Consider the following 24,023-nt stretch of genomic DNA (forward strand, 5'->3'; position numbering starts at 1 on the left):
CATGATTCGCTGCAAAATAATTCTCCTTAAACTTGGTAACGACTCAACAGCCATCTGGCACATCTTTACATCTTTAGCCGATAGAGCTTATGACCTTTAGTGAGAAGACAAGGGACCCATTGTGCTGCCACTTTTTTAAATCCAAGATCACCAGTAATGATTGCCTGAGCACTGCAGTAGCTTATTCTGATCTCAGAAGCATTTCTGTAATTGTTAATTGATGGTCATCCTCGATAAGGTGATGAACCATGAGAACGTTTTCAGCAGTATCACTGTCCTTGGGTGACTGTGACCTTCATTTTCAACTAGTTCTCGCCCTTCCGAAAACTGCTTATGCCAATTATATATACACTTGATTCTTTTTAATTGTGTTGCCCTCGAACTGTGTCTGAAGTGTTCTCAAAATTTCAGATGGTTTTACACCCTCTGCCATGAGAAATTTAATAATAATATGTTGTGTAACGCACGACGATGCCTCCTGCTCTGATATTGTGATGCAGACTAGAAAAAAGTAGTGAGCTGGCTTTCTAAGAGTGGGATCTCTTCCACGCATCCCTACGTACAGCACTGAGAAGCCACACCCCTATCCACTAACTGTGCGTCAACGACAACAAAAATTCCAGTTTATATTTGATCCACCTCATATAAAAAGGGTAATTTTAATGGTGTGGATAATTATAGTAGGATATCTTTTGAAAATGATAATGGCAAAGACTATTACTGGTCTGTTGTTGGACAAGTTGATGATGACTTGGATAGATAATAAAATTTTGCTAAAAGTATTTCAAGCCAGCTTCAGAAAATCACACTCTACTGTCAATAATCTTTTTCTAACAAGTACTGTAATAATGAAGCTTGTTCAATTCAGTGTCAGGAGATGCATTGTTTTGCAACACTTAAGTCTGGAATCAATTGTACAGAAGAGGTAGAAAGAGTATTTCATTTCTTTATGAAGAAGGTTTTTAGCCTAACATTAAATACACCAGATTACAGTTTGTACATTGAGACTAAACCTTGGTGAATTTTCTATTCTCTTTAAATATACTTGAAATATACTATATAATATAGTATACTTGAAATATACTGTTAAGGTGTAATACCTTGACAATGGTATTCATAGATATAGTAAGGTAGTGTTGGAAGATGTGTTGGTTTTGGAGATATTTTGTGAACGATTGGAAAAATTTAAGTACACACTTTTACACACATTTGATGATTTTAAGCTGAACGAAATTTTGAAGAATATTAAGATACTGCAGATTGGAGTGTATATACATATTAGCAAAATCAATTATTTTTTTCGTGATTGTATTTGTCTATATTCCCTTCTGTACCAATTATTTTAAAGACAAAAGTATAACACAGTTTTCCACCAACAGTACAGAATTCAACAATGCCTGTTACCTTATGCTTATTGTTTTTTCAGTTTAAGAGTGCTTTCAAGGGTCTCCCTCATCGTCAGTTAATAAAAATCTTTTAATATCACACATTAAACTCAAAACCATTAGAATTGTTGCATATTATAAAAATATGTAAAATAATAAAATAATAATAAAATTTAAAATATAATATTTCATGTGGCCAGCCACACATACAGTACTGTGTTAACATTATTTAAAATTTTTATTTAATAAATTTTACGAATGTGCTTGTTATCTATGACAATTTTAAGAAAGTCATTATCAAACTCTTTCTGTACATAAATCAAGTTAAACTTTTGTCTATACTTGCATATATAATATTTTTTTAAATATTTATTTTTTTATTATTATCACATTCTTTTACAATTTCTATTATTTTTAAATTAGTATCAGTCAGTGATTGAATGTATATTGATTATCAAATGGTCTGCAAAATTGGAAAAACCTAATTTATTGTTTTTATAAGATCTAAAGTGTTCTGCAAACCTTGCCCTAAATGATCTACTAATTTTCACAATATAAATTTTGTTACAATCATTGCATGTTATTTTATAGATACCACACAAATTATTAGGATCATTATCATTATTATGAATTTTCAAATGTTTTATTATGTGATTGTATGGTCTATATGGTGTTTTATATTTTTTATCATTATTAACATTAACCAAGTTTTCAATAATGTTGTTAGTATAGGAGTAGTTTGTATAAATATTTTCATCACATTTATTATTTATAGGTATCAACATTGTTGCATTATTAGATTTCAATTTTTGTTTTTTATAAATATAATCAATTAATGATGTATTATATCCATATTTTACTGCAACACATTTTATAATATCTATTTCTGCATCTAGTTTTGCTTTATTATTCTGTGTGTAATATATTACTCTATTTAACATGTTCGTAAATGTATTAATTTTGTGAACCCAAGGATGATTCGATCTTCTGTTAATAGTTATTTTACTAGTTGTTGGTTTCCTATATACAGATGTTATAATTTTATTACTTTTACTAATTTCTGTCAACATCTAAAAAATTTATTTTTCTATATTTGTCCGTTTCGAAGGTAAATTTTTAATTATTATGTTAAGAATTAAGTTTTTTTTTTTTAATTATCAAATGTTCATTATTTATAACAGGTTCATAGACTACCAAAATGTCATCAATGTAACAAACTCATAATTGAATTTTATGAATGTGGGTCAATACCATAGAATATTCTACTCTCGAGTTCCTGTAAATAAATTTTGGACATAATGGCCGATAATGGAAATCCCATGGGCGAAGTATTATCTTGTGTGTAAAATTCGTTGTTAAACTCAAAATAATTTGGTTGGCATATATTTCTAATGATGGTTATCATATTATCCATAAATTTCAGATTTTTATATTAATTTTCAATTTATTTCTTATTATATGTATAGTTTAGGGATATTAGGGTACATGTTAGTTTTGTCATAACTTATCATTTTAGTATTTTTGTTTAGTAAATTATTTTAATTTATTTACTAAATCGTACCCATTTTTTTACAATATACTTATTTCATAAATTGATTTTAGATCTGAGTATTTTATCAATTATTTTAGTAACAAAATAACAAGGTGTAATTTCAAATCCCCACCTTTGTGTCATGCTATATACATGTATATATACAAATATATTTAATTAACTAAGTAAAAACAATTCTTTTGTTATTGATTTGTTCATATTCCCCTCTGCACTAATATCTCAAAGATAAAAGTATAAAAACCGTTTACCACCAAGAGTACAGAATTTGATAATTCTTCTTACCTTATGCTTATAATTTTTTTTCTAATAGCTCTTTCGAGGTTTTCCCTCATCATCAGTTAAACATTTTCTTCCAAATCACACATTAAATTCAAACCATTAAAATTATAACATATAAAAATATGTTGTCAGAAATTAAAAATAAAATAAAAAATTAAAATTTTTTATTATTTTTATGTGGCTAGCCATACATACAGTACTGTACTCCATTGACATATATATTTATATATACATATTTGTTGTATTAATATATTTATATATATATATTTTAGAATAATTAACTCAGCTTCAAATAATGGGCAGGCAGGAGTAGGTTTCATAATGAACAAGAAGATAGGGAAGAGAGTAGAGTATTTCAAAACGCATAGCGATAGAATCATTGTAATAAGGATAAAATCAAAACCTAAACCGACAACGATTGTTAACGTCTATATGCCTACAAGCGCCCATGATGATGATGAGGTAGAGTGCGTATACGACGAGATTGATGAAGCAATTAAACACGTAAAAGGAGATGAAAATTTAATAATAGTTGGAGATTGGAATGCAAGCATTGGAAAAGGCAAGGAAGGAAATAAATAAAAGGCAAGGAAGGGTGAATATGGGCTGGGCAAAAGGAATGAAAGAGGGGACCGACTTATAGAGTTTTGCACGAAGTATAATTTAGTAATTCCCAACACCCAATTTAAAAATCATAATAGAAGAATATACACTTGGAAAAAGCCAGGCGATACTGCAAGGTATCAGATAGATTATATCATGGTTAAGCAAAGATTTAGAAATCAACTCGTTGACTGCAAAACTTACCCTGGAGCAGACATTGATAGCAACCATAATTTGGTGATAATGAAATGTAGATTGGACTTTAAAAACCTGAAGGAAAGGTGTCAGATGAATCGGTGGCATTTAGAGAAGCTTGCGGAAGAGGAGGTATAGAAGATTTTTGAGGAGGACATCGCACGAGTTCTGAGTAAAAAAGATAAGGTAGAAAATGTAGAAGAAGAATGGGAGAATGTTAAAAAGGAAATTCTTAAATCAGCAGAAGTAAACTTAGGCAGAATAAAGAGAACTGGTAGAAAACCTTGGGTTTCAGACGATATATTGCAGCTGATGGATGAACGTAGAAAATATAAGAATGCTAGTGATGAAGAAAGTAAAAGGAACTATCGGCAATTAAGAAATGCTATAAACAGGAAGTGCAAACTGGCGAAAGAAGAGTGGATTAAAGAAAAGTGTTCAGAAGTGGAAAGAGAAATGAACATTGGTAAAATAGACGGAGCATACAGGAAAGTTAAGGAAAATTTTGGGGTACATAAATTAAAAATCTAATGATGTTTTAAACCAAGATGGTACACCAATATATAATACGAAAGGTAAAGTTGATAGATGGGTGGAATATATTGAAGATTTTTACGGAGGAAATGAATTAGAAAATGGTGTTATAGAGGAAGAAGAGGAAGTTGAGGAGGATGAAATGGGAGAAACAATACTGAGATCTGAATTTAAGAGAGCATTAAAAGATTTAAATGGCAGAAAGGCTTCTGGAATAGACGGAATACCTGTATAATTACTGCGCAGTGCAGGTGAGGAAGCGATTGATAGATTATATAGACTGGTGTGTAATATTTATGAAAAAGGGGAATTTCCGTCAGACTTCAAAAAAAGTCTTATAGTCATGATACCAAAGAAAGCAGGGGCAGATAAATGTGAAGAATACAGAACAATTAGTTTAATTAGTCATGCATCAAAAATCTTAACTAGAATTATATACAGAAGAATTGAGAGAAGAGTGGAAGAAGTGTTAGGAGAAGACCAATTTGGTTTCAGGAAAAGTATAGGGACAAGGGAAGCAATTTTAGGCCTCAGATTAATAGTAGAAGGAAGATTAAAGAAAAACAAACCAACATACTTGGCGTTTATAGACCTAGAAAAGGCACTCGATAACGTAGACTGGAATAAAATGTTCAGCATTTTAAAAAAATTAGGGTTCAAATACAGATATAGAAGAACAATTGTTAACATGTACAGGAACCAAACAGCAACAGTAATAATTGAAGAACATAAGAAAGAAGCCGTAATAAGAAAGGGAGTCCGACAAGGATGTTCCCTATCCCCGTTACATTTTAATCTTTACATGGAACTAGCAGTTAATGATGTTACAGAACAATTTAGATTCAGAGTAACAGTACAAGGTGAAAAGATAAAGATGCTACGATTTGCTGATATAGTAATTCTAGCCGAGAGTAAAAAGGATTTAGAAGAAACAATGAACGGCATAGATGAAGTCCTACGCAAGAACTATCGCATGAAAATAAACAAGAACAAAACAAAAGTAATGAAATGTAGTAGAAATAACAAAGATGGACCACTGAATGTGAAAATAGGAGGAGAAAAGATTATGGAGGTAGAAGAATTTTATTATTTGGGAAGTAGAATTACTAAAGATAGACGAAGCAGGAGCGATATAAAATGCTGAATAGCACAAGCGAAACGAGCCTTCCGTAAGAAATATAATTTGTTTACATCAAAAATTAATTTAAATGTCAGGAAAAGATTTTTGAAAGTATATGTTTGGAGTGTCGCTTTATATGGAAGTGAAACTTGGACAATCGGAGTATCCGAGAAGAAAAGATTAGAAGCTTTTGAAATGTGGTGCTATAGGAGAATGTTAAAAATCAGATGGGTGGATAAAGTGACAAATGAAGAGGTATTGCGGCAAATAGATGAAGAAAGAAGCATTTGGAAAAATATAGTTAAAAGAAGAGACAGACTTATAGGCCACATACTAAGGCATCCTGGAATAGTCGCTTTAATATTGGAAGGACAGGTAGAAGGAAAAAATTGTGCAGGCAGGCCACGTTTTGAATATGTAAAACAAATTGTTAGGGATGTAGGATGTAGAGGGTATACGGAAATGAAATGACTAGCACTAGATATGGAATCTTGGAGAGCTGCATCAAACCAGTCAAATGACTGAAGACAAAAAAAAAATATATATATATATAGGAGTTTCTAAAATGGTGGGCTGGCTATATAATTTTTCGGATTCTACTTGTAAAACTAAACAAAAAATATCCTTAGGGAAATTGGCATTTTTCTTCATTCTCCCTTTGTCTGCCATTTTGTTATTTTTATTTAAAAATATGTATCTCAAGTTCGAATAGAGGAATCACATTAATATTTAGTAAGCATCTTTTTAATAAAGTTTTAAAATTAGCAAAAAATCATGACTTAAATAACTGCAAATTACAAAATGGCAACCATGTTATTTTTCAATCCGTTATATCTCCATAAATATAAGTTTTATCAAAGTGTATGTTATTGCTAAAATGTTAAGCCTTTTGTTTTGAACAAAATGACATTTTATTTTTTAAAATCGATTAACAAATAGCCGAGTTATGGCAGAAAATTTATGTAATTTTGTATTTTGTGTTTGTTTTCATGTCCTCCACTTTACGTTCAGTTCAATTAAATATTTATTATCTTTTTTGTTAATTGTAGTATGGTAAATTACTATCAAATTAAGTAATAATTTTCTCGCAATAATAGACCCAATAATTAAAAAAACATAACTACCCGTGATAAATCTTACGTTAATTGTTGTTGAACATTAGGTATACTTTTTTTTAAATAGTCAGTTAACAATTGTTAAAGTTATAAGAGATGTTCAGTGTCCTTCATTAGAAATTACACAAGTCCCCAGTCGTTTTCTGAGAGATTCTTAACCATTCAAAAATTCCAGGAGTATTCCTAATTTCTTGAAATCCATTTTGGATCCTTTATTGAAGATCCTCAATGTTGAGTATTGGAGTTGAATAAACAATATGTTTCAAATGGCTCCACAGATAGTAGTAGAGGGTTTAAGTCCTGTGATCAGACAGACCAGGACACTGGCCTTCTGCGGCTTATCCATTTTTCATGGAAATTTTCATGCAGGAAATCTGATACCAACTGGCTGAAATGTGCTGGGGCTCCATTGTGGTGAAACCACATATTTCCTCTTAATTGTTGAGGTAAGTCTACCAAAAAATGTGGAAGATTTTCGGTCAAATGAACAAGGTAATTTTCTCCATTTAAATGATTTGGTTGAATGACATTACCCAAAAGATAGTCATTAAAAATACCTGCCAATATGTTCAAAAAAATCTTTGTCGATGGTTACTTTGGCTCCTCGTGGTACCATGAGGATTCTTGTTGCTCTATGTACACTGATTGCGATAGTTGTTTAACTATCACAACCTTTCCTGTTGAAAGAAGCTTCATTTTTACATTGTTAACAAAATCAGCAGTAACAGTCGCTGTGTAAAATTATTCAAAAGCAAAAAATTAATGTCAATTGTTTTATTATTATGTATTATTAAATTTTATTGTGAGAAAATTATTACTTAATTTGATTCTAATTTACAGTACTAGAATTAACAATAAATTAAAATAATTAAAGTTTAATCCAATTGAACGTAAAGTGGTGGATATGAAAACAGACACAAAATTACATCAATTTCTTCCATAACTTGGCTATTTGTTAACCAATTTAAAAAAATAAAATGTCATTTTGGTCAAAAAAGGCTTAATATTTTAGCAATAACATAAATTTTGATGAAACTTACATTTATGAAGATATAACGAATTGAAAAATAAACATGGCCGCCGTTTTCTAATTTGCGAAGGTATTTAAGTACTGATTTTTTTTTTTAGTTTTAAAACTTTTTTTACAAAGACGCTTACCAAATATTAATGTGATTCCTCTCTCCGAACTTTAGATACAGGTTTTTATATAAAAATAACAATATGGCGGACAGAGGGAGAATGAAGGAGAAATGCCATTTTTCCTAAGGATTTTTGTTTAGTTTTACAAGTAGAATCTGAAAAAGTATAGCCAGCCCACCATATTAGGAACTCCTGTATATATATATATATAAATAAAAAACATTCAAGTCGACTGCTATACAAAGACCCTAATTTTGCAAATGATATTATATTAGAATTAACAAACAGTTCAGGTTGGTAAGGTGGATCTTTAAAGTGAGAGTTGGGTTATTATATTTAGAACTTTAAATAATAATGATAGAAGATGTGGTTTACTTTATTACGGTTTGCTGGTTTTAATGGAAATTGAAGAATTTTTTTTTAAATCGGTTTCAAATTATTTATGTATTTTAAGTACAAAACAATTGAGTTCTTTAATACTAAGAAATGGTCTAATATAAATCTGTACCGTAAATATGCCTGGAATTAGAGGTACAGTCTGTGACAAGAATTTAATTATTGGTAGCTATTTATTTATTTACTTTTTTTGTGATGGGGGATTGTAATGTTTCTATCACCCTAATATTTTAATAGTAGAGTTTGTTAATATTGTTTTTATAATATTTGCTTATATATGTGGGTGTACAGATTTAATTTTTTTTGTGATGCTAATTGCAAATTGCTGTGTAACATTTCTTTTGTTTTACTTGTTTGTGTTGCTGTTTTGATATTTCTCTTAATGTTACTAAGTTTTGATATTTTTGCTAATTATGATCTATGGTACTCCATCTGCATCTCCTCTGACAATCTGATGAGCAGAAAATATTACCTGCTGTAATTCTGTTTAGTTGCACTATAGATTCATTTTATAAAACTGTTTTTTAATCTTATCAATTGTATCCACTTATTATTATTGTTTTAGAATTGGCATTAACAAAGTATGTTAATATTATTAACATTGTTATATTATAATAATTTTGTTAAGCATGGCCTGTTGGTATAAGTATATAATTATAGTTTATATAGAAAAAATTGCTTACCAACAATTGAATTCAATGCATTTAAGAGCTTTCGGAGTTAAATTCCATCTTCAGGATTTCTCATATTTGTCCTAATTATAACATTAATTAATAATATTATCCAAGAACACAACAGTTGAGACCACCAAATTGACAGGACGTTTATGTTGACATAATTTTAAAACATATGATGACCAACTGTTATATTTTAAGCATCACGATTTTCTTATAATTTTACATCTGAAGTTTTAATTAATGTTGTAATTAGGATGAATATGAGAGTTCCTGAAGATGGAATTTAATTCTGAATGCTCTTGAACGCATTGAATTCAATTGTTGGTAAGCAGTTTTTTATTAATTAACTATAATTGTTATACTAATTGTTGGGGATGTAGGATGTAGAGGGTATACTGAAATGAAACGACTAGCACTAGATAGGGAATCTTGGAGAGCTGCATCAAACCAGTCAAATGACTGAAGACAAAAAAAAAAAAATTGTTATACTATCCACATGGTCTGTTTCCATTTGCCTATTTGCTTATGTTGTTTCCTAATTCAGGTCTCAGTGCTGTGCCCAATAGGATAGCGTTTCTTTTATTAGGTAGTTTTAAAAATATCTTTATTTTTCTACTAACTACCAAAAAAATCTTTAGTTAAATTTTTAACTCCTTTTTCATTGTTTATATTTTTTGATTTTAAATAAAGAATTATATTCACATAACACCTTATATAGAATTTGAGAGAATTGTATAAAAAATTTACTACCTTTGATCGCAGAATTTTGTAACGTGTTAATATACCTGGTTTAGAGATTATTTCTTAAATTTGCAAAACTTATTGCGTACAGTATGTACTATTATAAAAACATCTTGATCATTGTTGCCTTCATTCATTTACAATTTTACTTTTGATTGTATCTCTATTTTACATTTTTCTTTATAGTAATATCTATCAGTTTAATTGGCGATAAGTAGAAAATAAGTTTATCAAATTTAAGTTTGAAAATGTTGAACACCATTGACTATGATGCCAAATTGAAAACACTAGTCTTCAAATTTTCAGTGTCTGAAAACCCTCCAAAATAATTATGATTTATTTCCGCATAAATTTTTTATTATAATTAAGTTGATATGGTTCCATGACCTTAATTTTTTCATCAATCATGCCCTAATCTTCAGCATTCACACATTCATTATACATTTCTTCAAAAGCAATTCACTATCCATGTTTCTGTTATTGTAAAAAAAATTCAAAAAGACTCCTTAATAAAATAAACAGAAAAAATTAAATTTAACAAAACAATTACCATATGCACAAATAAAAAACATTAGATTAGTGCAGATGGTGGATATGACTGCCTCTGTGTTTCATACTTATTATCTATTTTTGACAGCTGTAAGGGTTTAAAATTGTTAATGAACTCTGTTGACAGTGTAGTAAACCTGAAACGTACAAGTCTACTGGGTAAATTAATTAATATACTTTATATTAGAGACCATTCTTGTGACATCACAAATATATAGATGTATTGGTGAAATGAATAAATGAAAAAATAAAGTTTTATCTGTAAAATTGAAATTTAATTGCAGTACTGTTGGTTATGAAGTATGTTAACTATAACTGCAGTATTGGGAATATTAACCAACATTCCCAATATTTTTGTGTTTGTGATAGTGGACCAAGCAAGTTTGCTTCTTCTACTCGCACAAATCAAAAATAAATATTTTTAGTTTTATACTTTAAAACCAAAAATTATACTTAACGATGCAGTTATTACAATAAATTAAATACAATATCTGTGGTCTCTCATTTATCCAAAATTGCCAGCAAAATGAAGCCAAGATTTACTACTTACAACATCAAGATCTATGGTAATTACCTATTAAAAGTACAGCATCGGATCTGTTGGCTTAAATAAAATTTCTGATATAATGATTTAAACTTGGTAATCTTTTGGTTACACAATAAATCTGTTCAGAATTAAGTGTAGAAGTGTATTATGCAAGATACATCAGATTAGATTTTCATTGTACCAGATAATCAATTTAGAAATCTGATTGAAAAATTAATGACTGAATTGTTGTTTTCAGAAATTGTTAATGAAAGTAAAATGAAGCGAGATAATGGTACTCTGACAATCCAGCCTAGATATGTTTCTTCACTGAAAAATGCTATTGCATTTGGAGAATTATTATTAGAGAAAAATGGTGAGTAATTTAAAATCACATTTGTTAATTCTCTGTGTAAGATTAAGGTCAGTGGAAAGGTCACAAAACCATATTTACAAGTTAAAATTATTGGTATAATATGTATTCTAACTATTCAGTTGGAATTTTTTAATTTGAGATTCCGTTCATTTAATTTTAGCCATAAAATTCAGGTGCATAAACAAACAGAATTTATAAATTTCTTTAAAATTATCCATATCCAGATATTTTTCCTCATTGGTTTGGGTGTTTGTTTTTTTTTATCCAAGCCTAACATTGTTGATTTTTTCTTCCTGGGGAATTAATCTTCTTTCATGAAATAAATATCAGCATTTACATTCATTAAGGTGTAAAGCTTTTGTGCTTTGATTGCCATTTTTGTTATATCCGAGACAGTTCCTGTTCTTTTCCTCTTCTCTTGATTTGCCGGAAGTATTGCTTTTTTATTTTCGTCTAATATTCTTATATATTTAATTTACTCTTATACTTCAGTGTCCTTAATTATTTTTTTAATGATATGTATCTCTTGTCAAAAAAACCATTTTATTGTTTAACTTCTTTTTTTTATAAGTGGTGGATTCCAAACTTTCAATTAATTGATATATATATATTTTTTTTTTGTTTGTTTGTAATTGTTCTCTTTAGTCACAGTGTCTCAAAATAAACTGAACTTAGAGATGTGTTGTGGCATTTTAATTAAAGTTAGAATTTATTAAAGTTAAGATATAGATTTAATATTTTATTAAATAGTTAAATTACTGGAATAATGTGTATTTTAGTGGTTCAGTAAACTGATGCTAAAAGTAATTTGTTCTAAAAAAAATTCAAGTGGGGAAAAAAATCATATTTGTAGGTCAGTGTGTAGATTTTCTGACTTGTACAAAGTAACAAATGGAGTTGGTTTGGGTGGGTAATTTTAGTTATACTTATATAGATTCCCAATCCTTCATATTTAAATAATTTTAATAGGGGACAATTGCTATCATCATATTACGATTTCATAAGATATCAGTTAAGGCTAATTTTAATTTTTTTTTTTTTTAGTATGAAAGATATGTATATTAAATGAGTCAGAACTGTAGTTAAATATTTTTCTATAATTTTTTTTTTAATGGAAGTTGTAATTTTTAAGAAAAAACATTTTTAATTACACTGTTTAATATAAAATTTGGAACTGATTAGTTAGTAGGTGTTTTATATAGTATTTTATATGCTGAATCTGATTGTGTATTCCAAAACAACTCATTACATAGCGTTCTTACAACCCCTTGTAACCCCCCTCCCGCCATTACACCTAACTTGTAAGTTTCAACCCCTAAAATTTATTTGTTCCATCATTCGTGGAACAAACAATACAAATAAGTTAGTATGTCTGTATGTTTGCTTATTCACATCTGATTTATGTTGTGGTACATGCTGCAAACCTATGTTTGATACATAACAGTCGAATGATGTCATTTCATGTCAAGCCAGACGTGTATAGACATGTGTGTTAGTCAAATGATGAGTAATTCAACGTGTTGCAATTTTCTTCAGTGTGTATGAGTTCAGCTCTTGGTATGACTTGCTGTGTTCTTTAGTTGTGGTAGTGGTTTTATATTACACATATAAATACTGTTTCATTAGTGACGCCATAAATTTAGTGAATATTTTTTATGACGGATCAACTTGCGGTATCATTTTATTGAACATCAAGATTTTTTAAGTTGCGTGTGTACACGCGTGTGCAAGCATGCTTGTGTTTTGCGCTATGCTTTATTGTACTTCATGGTGAAACAATTCTATGAAGTATTTTAAGTAATTATCTATAAATTAATACATAATTATTTTTATAATTAAGGATTTCTGTAATATTTCAGTTTACTTTCATTCATTAAAACATTTTCAGTTTTACAAGGAATAAAAATTGGGCTTGTAAAAATTTTCCAAATATTTTTTGTTACGTTTGTGGAGAATTTACCATGAAAAGTCAATGAAAACCAGTATTGAATCTGCTGAAAACTGCATGCAAACATTATCTTGATTATCCCATGGGAGACTCAAGATAAATCATGGGCTCCACATGTAGCATGCATCAAGTGCTTCGTTAAACTTAACCCATTGGTTAAAAGGAAAAAAGAGTATTTGCCTTTTGACGTACCTATGATTTTTGAGAGCTAACCATTGTGATGACTGCTATTTTTGTTTAAAAATTCTTACGGTTTCAGTTCAAACAATAAAAGCAATATTGCGTACCCAAATGTTAATTTAGTTATGAGACCAGTACTTCATGGTGTTGATTTATTAATTCCGATTGCTCAAACTTCTTGGAAAGAAATTTCTGATTCGCCAGAAGGCTCAGTCGATGAATCCTCAGTTTCAATAGATATTAATTACATTCCAGAAGAATGAAATACTGAACCTCACCTCATCACACAAGCAGAATTGAGCGACCTAATTCGTAACTTCTATTTGTTGAAACAACATGCAGAACTCCTAGGTTCACGTTTTAAAGAATGAAATTTGTTAAACAAGGATACTAAAATTTCAGTATATAGAAATCGAAACGAAGATTTACTGAAATACTTTAGAAGAGATGGTTTAATTTGTTCCTGCCATGCTGTTAAGGGGCTAATGTCTGAACTGGACATTGAATATGTCATTCATTATTGGTGTTTATTTATACTCATCCAAAAGAAGCTTAAAGGCAGTGTTGTTGCATAACTTGAATAAGTTTTCTTATTTTAATTACAATAGTTATTATTTTTGTATTCTATTATTTAATAGATTTCTCAATATTTTAAAGGGTCATAACTAAAAATCTGAGGGTGATGAAAAAATTTATTTCATTTTAAGATTCAGCATAAAAAGTACATTCTAATTCATCTAATTTTATCTCTGTTCCAATTACTACTTTTTTTTTGTTGGCCTGTGTTGTTAAATTATTTGAAGAAGAAAATGTTTACCTCTTTTAGTCTTTTGTTTTATAAGAGGAAAAATTTTTTTATTGTCTTATTGATTAAATTGATAATGTTTTAATTTTTATGTTAAATTTTCAGTACCTTTACCTAAACAAAAGAAACATTGGATTTCTAACGCTCAGATATGGTTAGAACAGATTGGTGAAAAGAAGATAAAAATTGATATTAAAGAAAAAACAGATGATAAAGAAGCCGGTGATTGCAATGATAGCAGTAGTGAAAATTTTGAGGAGTTTCAAAGTAGTGCAGAGTCTGTTAAAAGCTCAGTTATGCCGCTTCAGAAAAGCAATGATTCTATTAGTAAGTGAAAGTTATCTTTAATTAATAACTGTATTTAATAAGATTGTTCTATTTTGGGGTAATTTTGTTAAAAGCATGTGATTGTTTTTTCATCTTGTGTTCTTTACTTAATTCCTAGTATACTTTTATTCAAAAGGTGAAATAGTTTGCATTTATTTTGTTAATAACAAATTAATTTTTCACCATCTGCTAATTATAGATTGGAAACCTAATAATAATAAAATGTGAATATTTGGATTGGCCAGAAATTACCAATAATTTCTCAGTTTTTATTTGCAATAACTGTTAAATTTTTATTATACCAATTAGTTTTTTATTGAGATTTTTTAAGCAAAATTTAAAATAAAATTTATAATTTGTTTATTTCATTCTAGTGATTTCAATCAATAGTATGGTTTAATTGTTGACTTGAAACACTTGAAGACTCAGGGAGACAGTGGCTGTATTTGTGGTAGATCTATTTAAAATTGAAACATTTTATACTTAAATTGCTTGAAAATATTTATAAATAAATTAAAACCAAATCAATCAAACAATTACTTGAAGTTTATTTTTTTTAAATTTACAATAAAAAATATGATTTTTATTCAAAACGTGCTTTTCACATTTTTCCAGCCAAGGTACTGGGTGAATAAAATCTGTCTGTTTATCTGTCTCTCTAGTTCAGAGAAGTTTCAATTATTAATATTTACTTGTACAACTTCTGTTATTATAGAACTCATTTGTGATATTATTTAACAATTCTTAATTGATACTCTTGTGCAATTGTGTCTGATTAAAAGTAAATAGGTTTAATTAGATATTTTATATATAATTATAATTTTTTTTGTTTCAAATTTTATTAAGGGGATGAAATTATTTGTATTACTTGAAAAAAAAGTCTGGGATTGTTGTTTTAGATTATTTGGCCCCAAATTCAGCAATGGAACGTTTACTAAGAACATGAATTATTTTCAGAAATTGGTTTATCCACTCTCCAATTATAATGTGTTGTGATGAGTTGCAATACAGGGAAGATTTTCATATTCCCCTTTAAATTTAAAAAAAAAAATTACTGGATCTAATTTTTTTAACTAATCTAGTTTAACCAAAAATTCAGACTGGAATTAATGGGTTTGTATTGTATTTTAAATTAATTTAATAATAATAAGTAATATCCTTTCAGATTAGTTGTATTATTTGCTCATAAAATAACTAAACTAATTTTTAACTGTTTATTAAAACCTTCTTTTACTGTAAAAGAGTATTTTTTTGTTAATGTGTATATATTTTCATAATATGATGTTTTTGAAAAATCATCATGTAAAACTGCAATTCTTATTATATCAAACGAATAATCTCCCAATAGTGTACGAGTTTTGGTTGCAATGTCATTTTGCACATCCTATCTTTTGTTTCATTACTGTTTTCATTAAAGTTCTACAAAAAAATTTCCTCTAGAAAATTAAATCTTATTTTAAAAACAGTCACAAAGATATGTTAATTTTTGAGGGATGAATAATTTGAGTACTTAAAAATTACTAAAATTTTGACTGTTGTACTTAATCTGTAACACAAGCACATATTTATTTTGATAATATTTACAACTATATGAACGTATTTACTACTGAAAACTTTATCTTGATCTAACCGTCTTAGAACTTAGAAGGTGCTAAAATATGGTTTCTCAGAATAATATGATACGTAGCCTTCATTCAAGTATTCATCTTACAGCTTTTTCTAATATTTTTCTTTATATAAGGACTATTTTTAAGTAAGGTCTGTTTTTTAATACAAACAAAAATAATAAAGATATTGTCAAAAACATTTTTTTATTTCACTTTTAACAATTTATGCTACATTTCTATGTAGTTACCTTGTTTGTTTAAACATTTATCATAGATAGCATTTTACTAAATTGTTTATACCCACATCATAGAAATCAGCCACCTGATTCAGCCGTCTGGTTGTGAAGACAACCAGTTTCAATTGTTGTTTTCACTTCTTCATTGGTGTCAAACCAGAAACTATTTTGTATAGCAGTGATGTTGAAACTTGTGGGAATATCAGTGACAAGGTGAATCATGATTTCCAGTCTTCAGGAATTATTTGTGTCAACTTCGCGCACTAAATCGTCTGTGATTACAGAAGGTCAGCCCGACCATGGTTCATCATGCACATTGCCCCATCTGTCCTTGAACAGTCTTACCCATTTATGCATTTGCTGTCACTCATTCAATTAGGCCCGTAAACTTCACATATCACTTCACTTAAAAAATAGTCCTAGTAATTTCTCAAAACTCTACTTTAAATTTCATGAGGGGGTTTATTAAAGTCTTATGGCTGTATATTTATTATTCCTTCTGCTAGTTTTTTTTTTAATATATTCTCAATAAATGAACGGATTTATGTCTTGTATTTGAGAAATTATAAAGTTTAGGGCTGTTTTTCTATAATGATGACTCAGTGATTCTGATATGTATTTTTCAAATAAATTAAGTGCTAATATCTCTGATCCTTTAAGAATTTTTTCTGTTTTGTTAAATATAATTTTTAATTGTTTTATTTTATTCTTATTAGCTGACTTTCATGCAATTATTCTATAGCTAACAATGTAATTAATATAGCTATGTAATAAATTCCATATGTAATAGTAAATAAATTTTGAACAGTAAGAAATCTGCTTAAATCTTGATGTCAAATCAGTATATTTTATTTGAAATTTGATAACCCCATCTTAAATTGTAAAATTATGGTAAATCGTTTAATGTATATTTCAATATTTTTTACCTGTTTTTTTTTTTTTTCAGATTCACCAACATCTTGGTCAGATGAAGGAGTTGGATTATCACCACAGCTTTCAGTCATATCAACGAGTAGCAGTTTTTCAGAAAGAACAACATTCAGTTGTTCTAGTAGAGATAGTGGGATAGCAGATTGTAATAAAAGTACTGCTTATAATAACAACAGTGTTAATACTAATAATATAAATTATTCTTCTGATCACAACAAATTAATGAGCCCTAAATCTGTAGATCAATTGTTTGAAAAGGAAAACAATAGTAATAATGATTCTAAAAAAGAGGATTGCTTATCTTCTTCAGATGTTTCGGTAACATTAGCTGAACAAAAGCCAGACTCTTTGAAATCATTCAAGCCTGCATCCCCCGTAGAAAAACCTCAAGTTCTGTTTAATGACTTAAAGTCAATTTTTGATCCAGTATTGGTTTGTGAAGATAAAAAGTTAAGTGTAGAAAAAACTTTAGGCAAATGCTCAGAAAAAGAAGAGAGTAAACCTATGAAAAAAGATATAGAAATAAAGGGGGAAGCCGAAATTGAAATAAATTGTTTACATAATAATGTAGGTGAAGTCGAGTGTACAGATGTTACAGATGGTTTTCTTGGCTTTGAAAGTATTCATGATACCAGTACAAATTCACTACTGAAAATTAATAAGACTGATGCAAATAAATCTACAGGAGAAGGGGACATATCCAATAATAGATCTATTTCACTTCTTCCTCAGTCCTCTATTGGTATTATTAATGATAATGAAAGTGCTACTGAGGCGATTTCAAGTTCTTTTGAAGTCAGTAAGAGTGCTGTATTGTGTGAAGAAAACACTTCATCTTTTGATAAAGGTGTGATTACAAATCCAGTTAGTGTATCTGATTTAAGTGTACTCATCGACCAAGATATTAATATGGTACTCAGGAATAAAGAATCATTAGATAGTGATAGTCACCACTTCAATTCAGATACTTTATATAAGGTAAATGCTGATTTAAAATGTAATATCGATCGGATTTGTAAGGATCTAGCAGTAGTTTATTCTACAGAATTAATTGACAATACTGGTACAATAGAGATTCTAAAATGCCCAAAATTGAATAAGCTGTCTGTTGTCAAGATCAAAAAATTTCAGCAGGAGATTGATAAATTTGAAAAACATTGTGATCATCATTATTCGATCAATTGCTGTAGTAAAAATAAAACAGAATGTAAGTCTCCTAAAAAATTATGTAATGATCAGTTGGTAAAAAATGTTGAGGATGTAGTGTGTTCTGAAATTACTCCTGTAGAATGTTTTGAAGTTTCAAAATTTGATGATAAGCATGAAAAACATATGGACTCCAATTCTTTCGATGTAATAAGTATGTCTACAAACAATTGTGATGCAGTTTCTTCTTTAGATGGGATTTCAACATCTGAGGAAAAGAATAATAATTTAAATGTGACACTTTTTTCACCTAATAAGAGAAATTCTGCTGATACTTTAATTTCCAGTAACTCCTCTGATGCTTGTGAAGCATTGTTCACTGATAAAAATGTGCATATTGTGGATGCTGAAAGCAGAATTGTTGAAGAGTCTAGTGAATGTTTATTGGTTAATTCAGAAGTTAATTCTGTGACTGAAAATCTGGAATGTTTTAGTGACATAAATTCATATAATAATGTTGATTGTATTGTTACTGATAAAATTGAAGGTAGCAACACTGATTTGGAATTAGATCTTGTAAAAGGATCTGATATTAAATTAGCAGATGATAAAAGTAATAAAAATAATGGCACAGAAATACTGGTTCATGAAATCGGTGGCTATAATCTGTTAGCAGATACTGGTAATGAACAGGTCAAAATAGATTCTGATTATATTGTTTCTAATGTTAGTGAACCAAATGTAAACCCGGTTGTGACAGAAGTTGATGTCATGGAAGAAGACAGTGTTAGTTTGAATTGTATGTCAGAAAGTAGTAATGATTGCACTGAGGATGATGATGATATGGAAGAGTTGTTTTGTGAAATAAAAGATATTACATCATTTTGTAACATAAGAATGTTATCACCCATGTCACCAGTGAAAGGTATGTTATTTTTAATGGTATTGTTAAATCGAATTTACTGCTTTGTTACTTAAATATTGTGATTAGACCAATTTGTTTAAAGTATGTTTTTTATAATGTTAACTTATTAATTTTTCTCATTATTTTTTCTATAAATGCTACTTTATAAGTTTATTCGTATTATTGAATTATGATTAAGACTATTACAATGTACCACTGAATGAGATCATCACTTCTTAAAACCATTTAATCAATTTGTTATTTAAGTCAGTTTTAATGTTGTTTAGAATATTTTGTCTAGTAGCTTGCGTTAATAGTAGAATTGCTGTTTGTAGTTAGCAGATAAAGATTGGCTGATCCAATATATATAATTTTTTTTGTTTAGTTAATGTTATGATTTTTTTAATTTCTTTCCCCTTTAACTGTACTTGAAGTGTGTAATTAAGAGTAGGTTCAGAAATCTAATTGCATTTAAAAGTTTTTGAGAGCAACTAATTTACTTGATGATAACTGCAGTCAGTAGTACTGGGTGATTCAAAGAACCGGGAAATTTTGAAAGATGTGTTGGTAGCCGTGGGCGATTTGTACCACTTGATAAGTGGCGCCAGCCTCTCTAACCTAACCTGCCATTTAGTTGTCATGGATCCTTGGAGTGGTGCGCAACGTGCATTTGCTATCAAAGCATTTTACAAAAACAATGACAGTGTGGAGGGAGCGCGTAGAGAATTTTGCCGTCATTTTAATCTGGGACGGCACGACCGTGTTCCATCAGCACATGCAATTAAAACATGGATATCTAATTTTGAGGAAACTGGTTCGGCAACGCACGAAGAGACTTTGTGCGTGTTTACGTAGAAGAGGAGGTCACCTGGAAGATGTCATCTTTAAAAAATAAACTAAAATGTATATATCCTAAAATGGCAACATTTGTACAATTACATGAAATAAAATTCATTTTCTAAAAAAAAGTTTTCATTAGCGTTATTTAATTTTTTAAATTTCCCATTTCTTTGAATCACTCTGTATATTGCTTAATAGTAACTGACATGTGAGATGAAAAAAAATAAAATAATAAAGTACTTTTTTTAAATTGTTTCATAAATTTGATATACATGTGCTGCAGCGTGGCTTTTAATGTTTCGCTCGTGCACTGAGAAAAAAATTTATTTGCTTGCTACAGATGCCATTATTTGATGTTAGTTATTGTTTACAGTTTCCTATGCATGTTTAAAATGCCTATAACCGTAGACAGTGCTACCGATTGTGAAGTACGTGCCATAATTAATTTCTTAAGTGCAAGTCGCAAAAACAGCCAAAATTCACGAACAGATTAGTGAAGTATACAGGGATAACTCTATGTGTGATGGAAAAGTGAGAAAATTGGTTAGGGTATTAAAGAGGACCATACAAGTGAACAGGATGTGAAATTGAGTGGGTGACTGTTATTACTAATAACCTGGTGTAGAGAGTCAATGGAAAAGTCTGAGAATAGACAGCTTATGATTTCTTGACTAAGCAATGATTTTCCTTTAATTTCAGAAAGTGTTCACTATGAAATTGTTTAGGTATCCTTAAATTATCGGAAGTTAATTTTGTATCCAGTTAATTTTTGCATTTTTGCAAAAAAAAAAATGGATAGCTAGTGCTTTGAATTTTCTCATGAGACAGCAATGAAGGCAATCCATTTTTAAGCCAAATTTTTACTGGTGACGAGACATGGGTGTCCCACATTAAACCGGAATTGAAACAACAGTTTATCAAATGGAGACACTCAATATCTCTCAAGAAAGTGAAGTTCAAGGAAAGAATGTCAATCCAAAAAATCATGTGCACTGTGTTTTGAGAAGTCTCAGCAATTAATGTGCTGAGACATATTTTGAGATCTTGGCAAAACTTTCATGCAATTAAAAACAGAAGGCATGACACAGTATGGGAATTGTGCTGTGCTTCACGACAGTGCTCGACCACATGCAGCTCATTGCACCCAAGATCTTACCTGGTGCCCAGTGACTTCTACTTGTATCCACATTTAAAGTAGCACCTTGACACTCAGCATCATGATGACATCAAAGCAGCCATTCAGCAATGGTTATCTTGGGTGCAGATTTCTGTGAAGCTGGAGTGCAGAAGCTGATCACACAATACAATTGCCTTGACCTAGGTGGAAATTACGTAGAATTGTAGATTAAGATCCAGACTTTCAGGTGAATATAGATTTAAAAAAAAAAATTTGTCTGTTATTTTTGTTTTAAAATGTACTTACTTAAAAAACATGCCTTGCAATTATAGTTTTATTCCATTAATTTTAAAATCTCTTTGTGATACTTATAAAAATTACTCCATGATAGTTAAATTTTATCTCCGAGCAGGAATGATGCTAAAAGTAGAGTTTAATAAGGAATAAATGCTGAATGGTTACTGAATGTACAAATTATGCTGGCAGCATAAGCTTTTGTCTTGACAGTTTTATTTCTTTAGTTACTTATATGAGTACATGACATCTCTAATAGCTGTCTGCTGAATATTTAGTTTAGTTAAGTGTATAATTTATATTCATGCCTGAATATAACATCTGAATGTACATATATTAATAAATCTCTTTACTATAGATGAGAAACTAACATTGTGAATGACTTGATTCAAACAACATTTATGTTTTTATTTACTTTTTCAATTTCATTTTTTTAATCTTTTTTCTTAATTGTTAAATATGACTGAGGATATCAACTGAAATATATATATATATGTATTTCAGTTTATATATATATATATATATATACAGGTGATCATAAAATAGTCTGCAATGTGTGATGAATTTGTGACAGAGATCTTGATGTTTTATAATGATGTTCATTAGATTGAAATCTCTTTAAGACATTTTTTTATCTGATAAAAACTTTTCTAATTCCAAGTGTATATTTATTAAATACACAAAGATTTCTGAAAACAGATACGTTTATTAAATATGAACCTTCTTGGGTTTCAGATTTACATGCTTTCTTATTATCAGCTCCAAAATCATAACCCTTCTGGCATATATGAAGGCAAATCAGAAAGCAACTTCTGATTAGTTACTAAAAAAAAAAAATTATAAAAAGCAATCTATTGTATATATTCATAACTACATCTTTTAGTTACTGTTCTACATAATTGCCATCCAAATTAAGGCCCTAGTTATTTCTGTAAACAAGTTTTGAATACCCTTGTCATAAAGTTTGCCTTATACCCTGCCACCTGTGAATTAAGCCAATTAGTAACACCATTTTTCAACTTCTTGTCATTCTCAAAATACTATGTTGCTAACCATTTCTTCATTTTTGGAAAAATGTGATGATCATTGGGAGTCAAATGAGGGGTGAATGGAGGATAGTTAAACAACTCCCATTTGAAACTGTCAATTTGGCATTGAGTGCATACTGCAGTTTGCGGATGAGCATTTTCATGAAGAAAAATTATTCTTGAACTCAGCATGCCGTGTCATTTGTTTTGTATGGGCCTTCTTAATTTCTTAAATCTCTCGGAATGTTAATTGTTGTGCCTCTTTCCATAAAATCAACCAAGATCACACCTTAATGGTTCCAAAAAACACATGCCATCAGCTTTTTTGAAGAAAGTATTTGATGGGCTTTTATGGGTTTTTGAGGAGAACTGGTGTACCCCGCCTACATTGATTCAGCTTTTGTTTCCACATTAATGAATTTAACCCATGTCTGATAACCTGTTACTATATGGTCAAGGAATTCATCCTTCTCATTATTGCGACTGTGAAGGAAGGTTAAAGGTTAGTGCTGATCCCATCCTCGTTTTTGTATGTTCGTCAGAAAGAAGCTTAGGCACCCAGTGAGCACAAAATTTGTGGAAGCCCAACCTCTCGGTTACAGTTTTATACAGCACTGTTTCTGATATGTGAGGAAAAATTTTCATTAAATCTACTGTCATGAATTGACAATTTTCTTAAATTTTCATATACCTCCATATACTGCACAAAGTTCACAATGAATTTAAGCAACTGACAAGTTTTTTGCATGAAGGAAATTGATGACGGCACACACTTCACAGTTGACAGGATTTTCTACAAATATGAATCAAATATAAGTGGTAATTTTTTAAAATAAATTTATTGATTAATAATATACACAATTCATGCTTTCATAATTTCTCTGTATAGTCTCCTGCACAATCTACACACTTTTGCCAACGATTTGGAAGCTTGAGTATTCCTTGTTCATAAAAAGTTTGAGGATGAGTCGTCAACCAATTGCACACATGCTCCTCAATGTCGTCATTGTCTTTGAATCATTCTCCTCAATGCGATTCTTTCAAGGGCGCAAACAAAAAATAATCACAGGGGAACAAATCTGGACTGTAGGGAGGGTGGTCGAGGATTTCCCAGTGCATTTTTTCCAATTTATTCCATGTCAAAATCGCAGTATACAGCCTGGTGTTGTCATGGAGAAGGATGATATCTCTGATGGGCATACACCATCTTTTGTTTCGGTAGGTCGCATTTTGTAGTAAGCCGCATTCACTGTTTGTTGATTGTAGAGAAACTCAATGAGTAAAACTTTCCTTAAGTCAGAAAAAATCGTTGCAAGAACTTTTCCGGCTGACGGGCGGGTTTTGGCTTTCACTGGGCAGCTCCTATCCTTCCTTTGCCACTGCTTACTTGCCATTTTTAACTTCAGTTTGTAAATGATGAACCCATTTTTCATCACATGTGACAGTGCACCTCAAAAAATCATCCCCTTCTTG

General features: G+C 29.8%; 1 protein-coding gene across 1 annotated transcript in view; it reads left to right on the forward strand.

Annotated features, from left to right (window-relative positions):
- LOC142321751 (uncharacterized) overlaps positions 1 to 24,023 on the forward strand; it is a 76,443-nt gene that overhangs the window by 15,490 nt on the left and 36,930 nt on the right. Inside the window, exons 5-7 of the mRNA XM_075360097.1 lie at positions 11,072 to 11,188; positions 14,227 to 14,448; positions 17,238 to 19,292. Of these exons, the coding sequence (XP_075216212.1) occupies positions 11,072 to 11,188; positions 14,227 to 14,448; positions 17,238 to 19,292 (2,394 nt within the window). The remainder of the gene's footprint in view (positions 1 to 11,071; positions 11,189 to 14,226; positions 14,449 to 17,237; positions 19,293 to 24,023) is intronic.

This window comes from Lycorma delicatula, chromosome 3 (genome assembly GCF_047948215.1).
Source record: "Lycorma delicatula isolate Av1 chromosome 3, ASM4794821v1, whole genome shotgun sequence".
Lineage (NCBI taxonomy): Eukaryota > Metazoa > Arthropoda > Insecta > Hemiptera > Fulgoridae > Lycorma > Lycorma delicatula.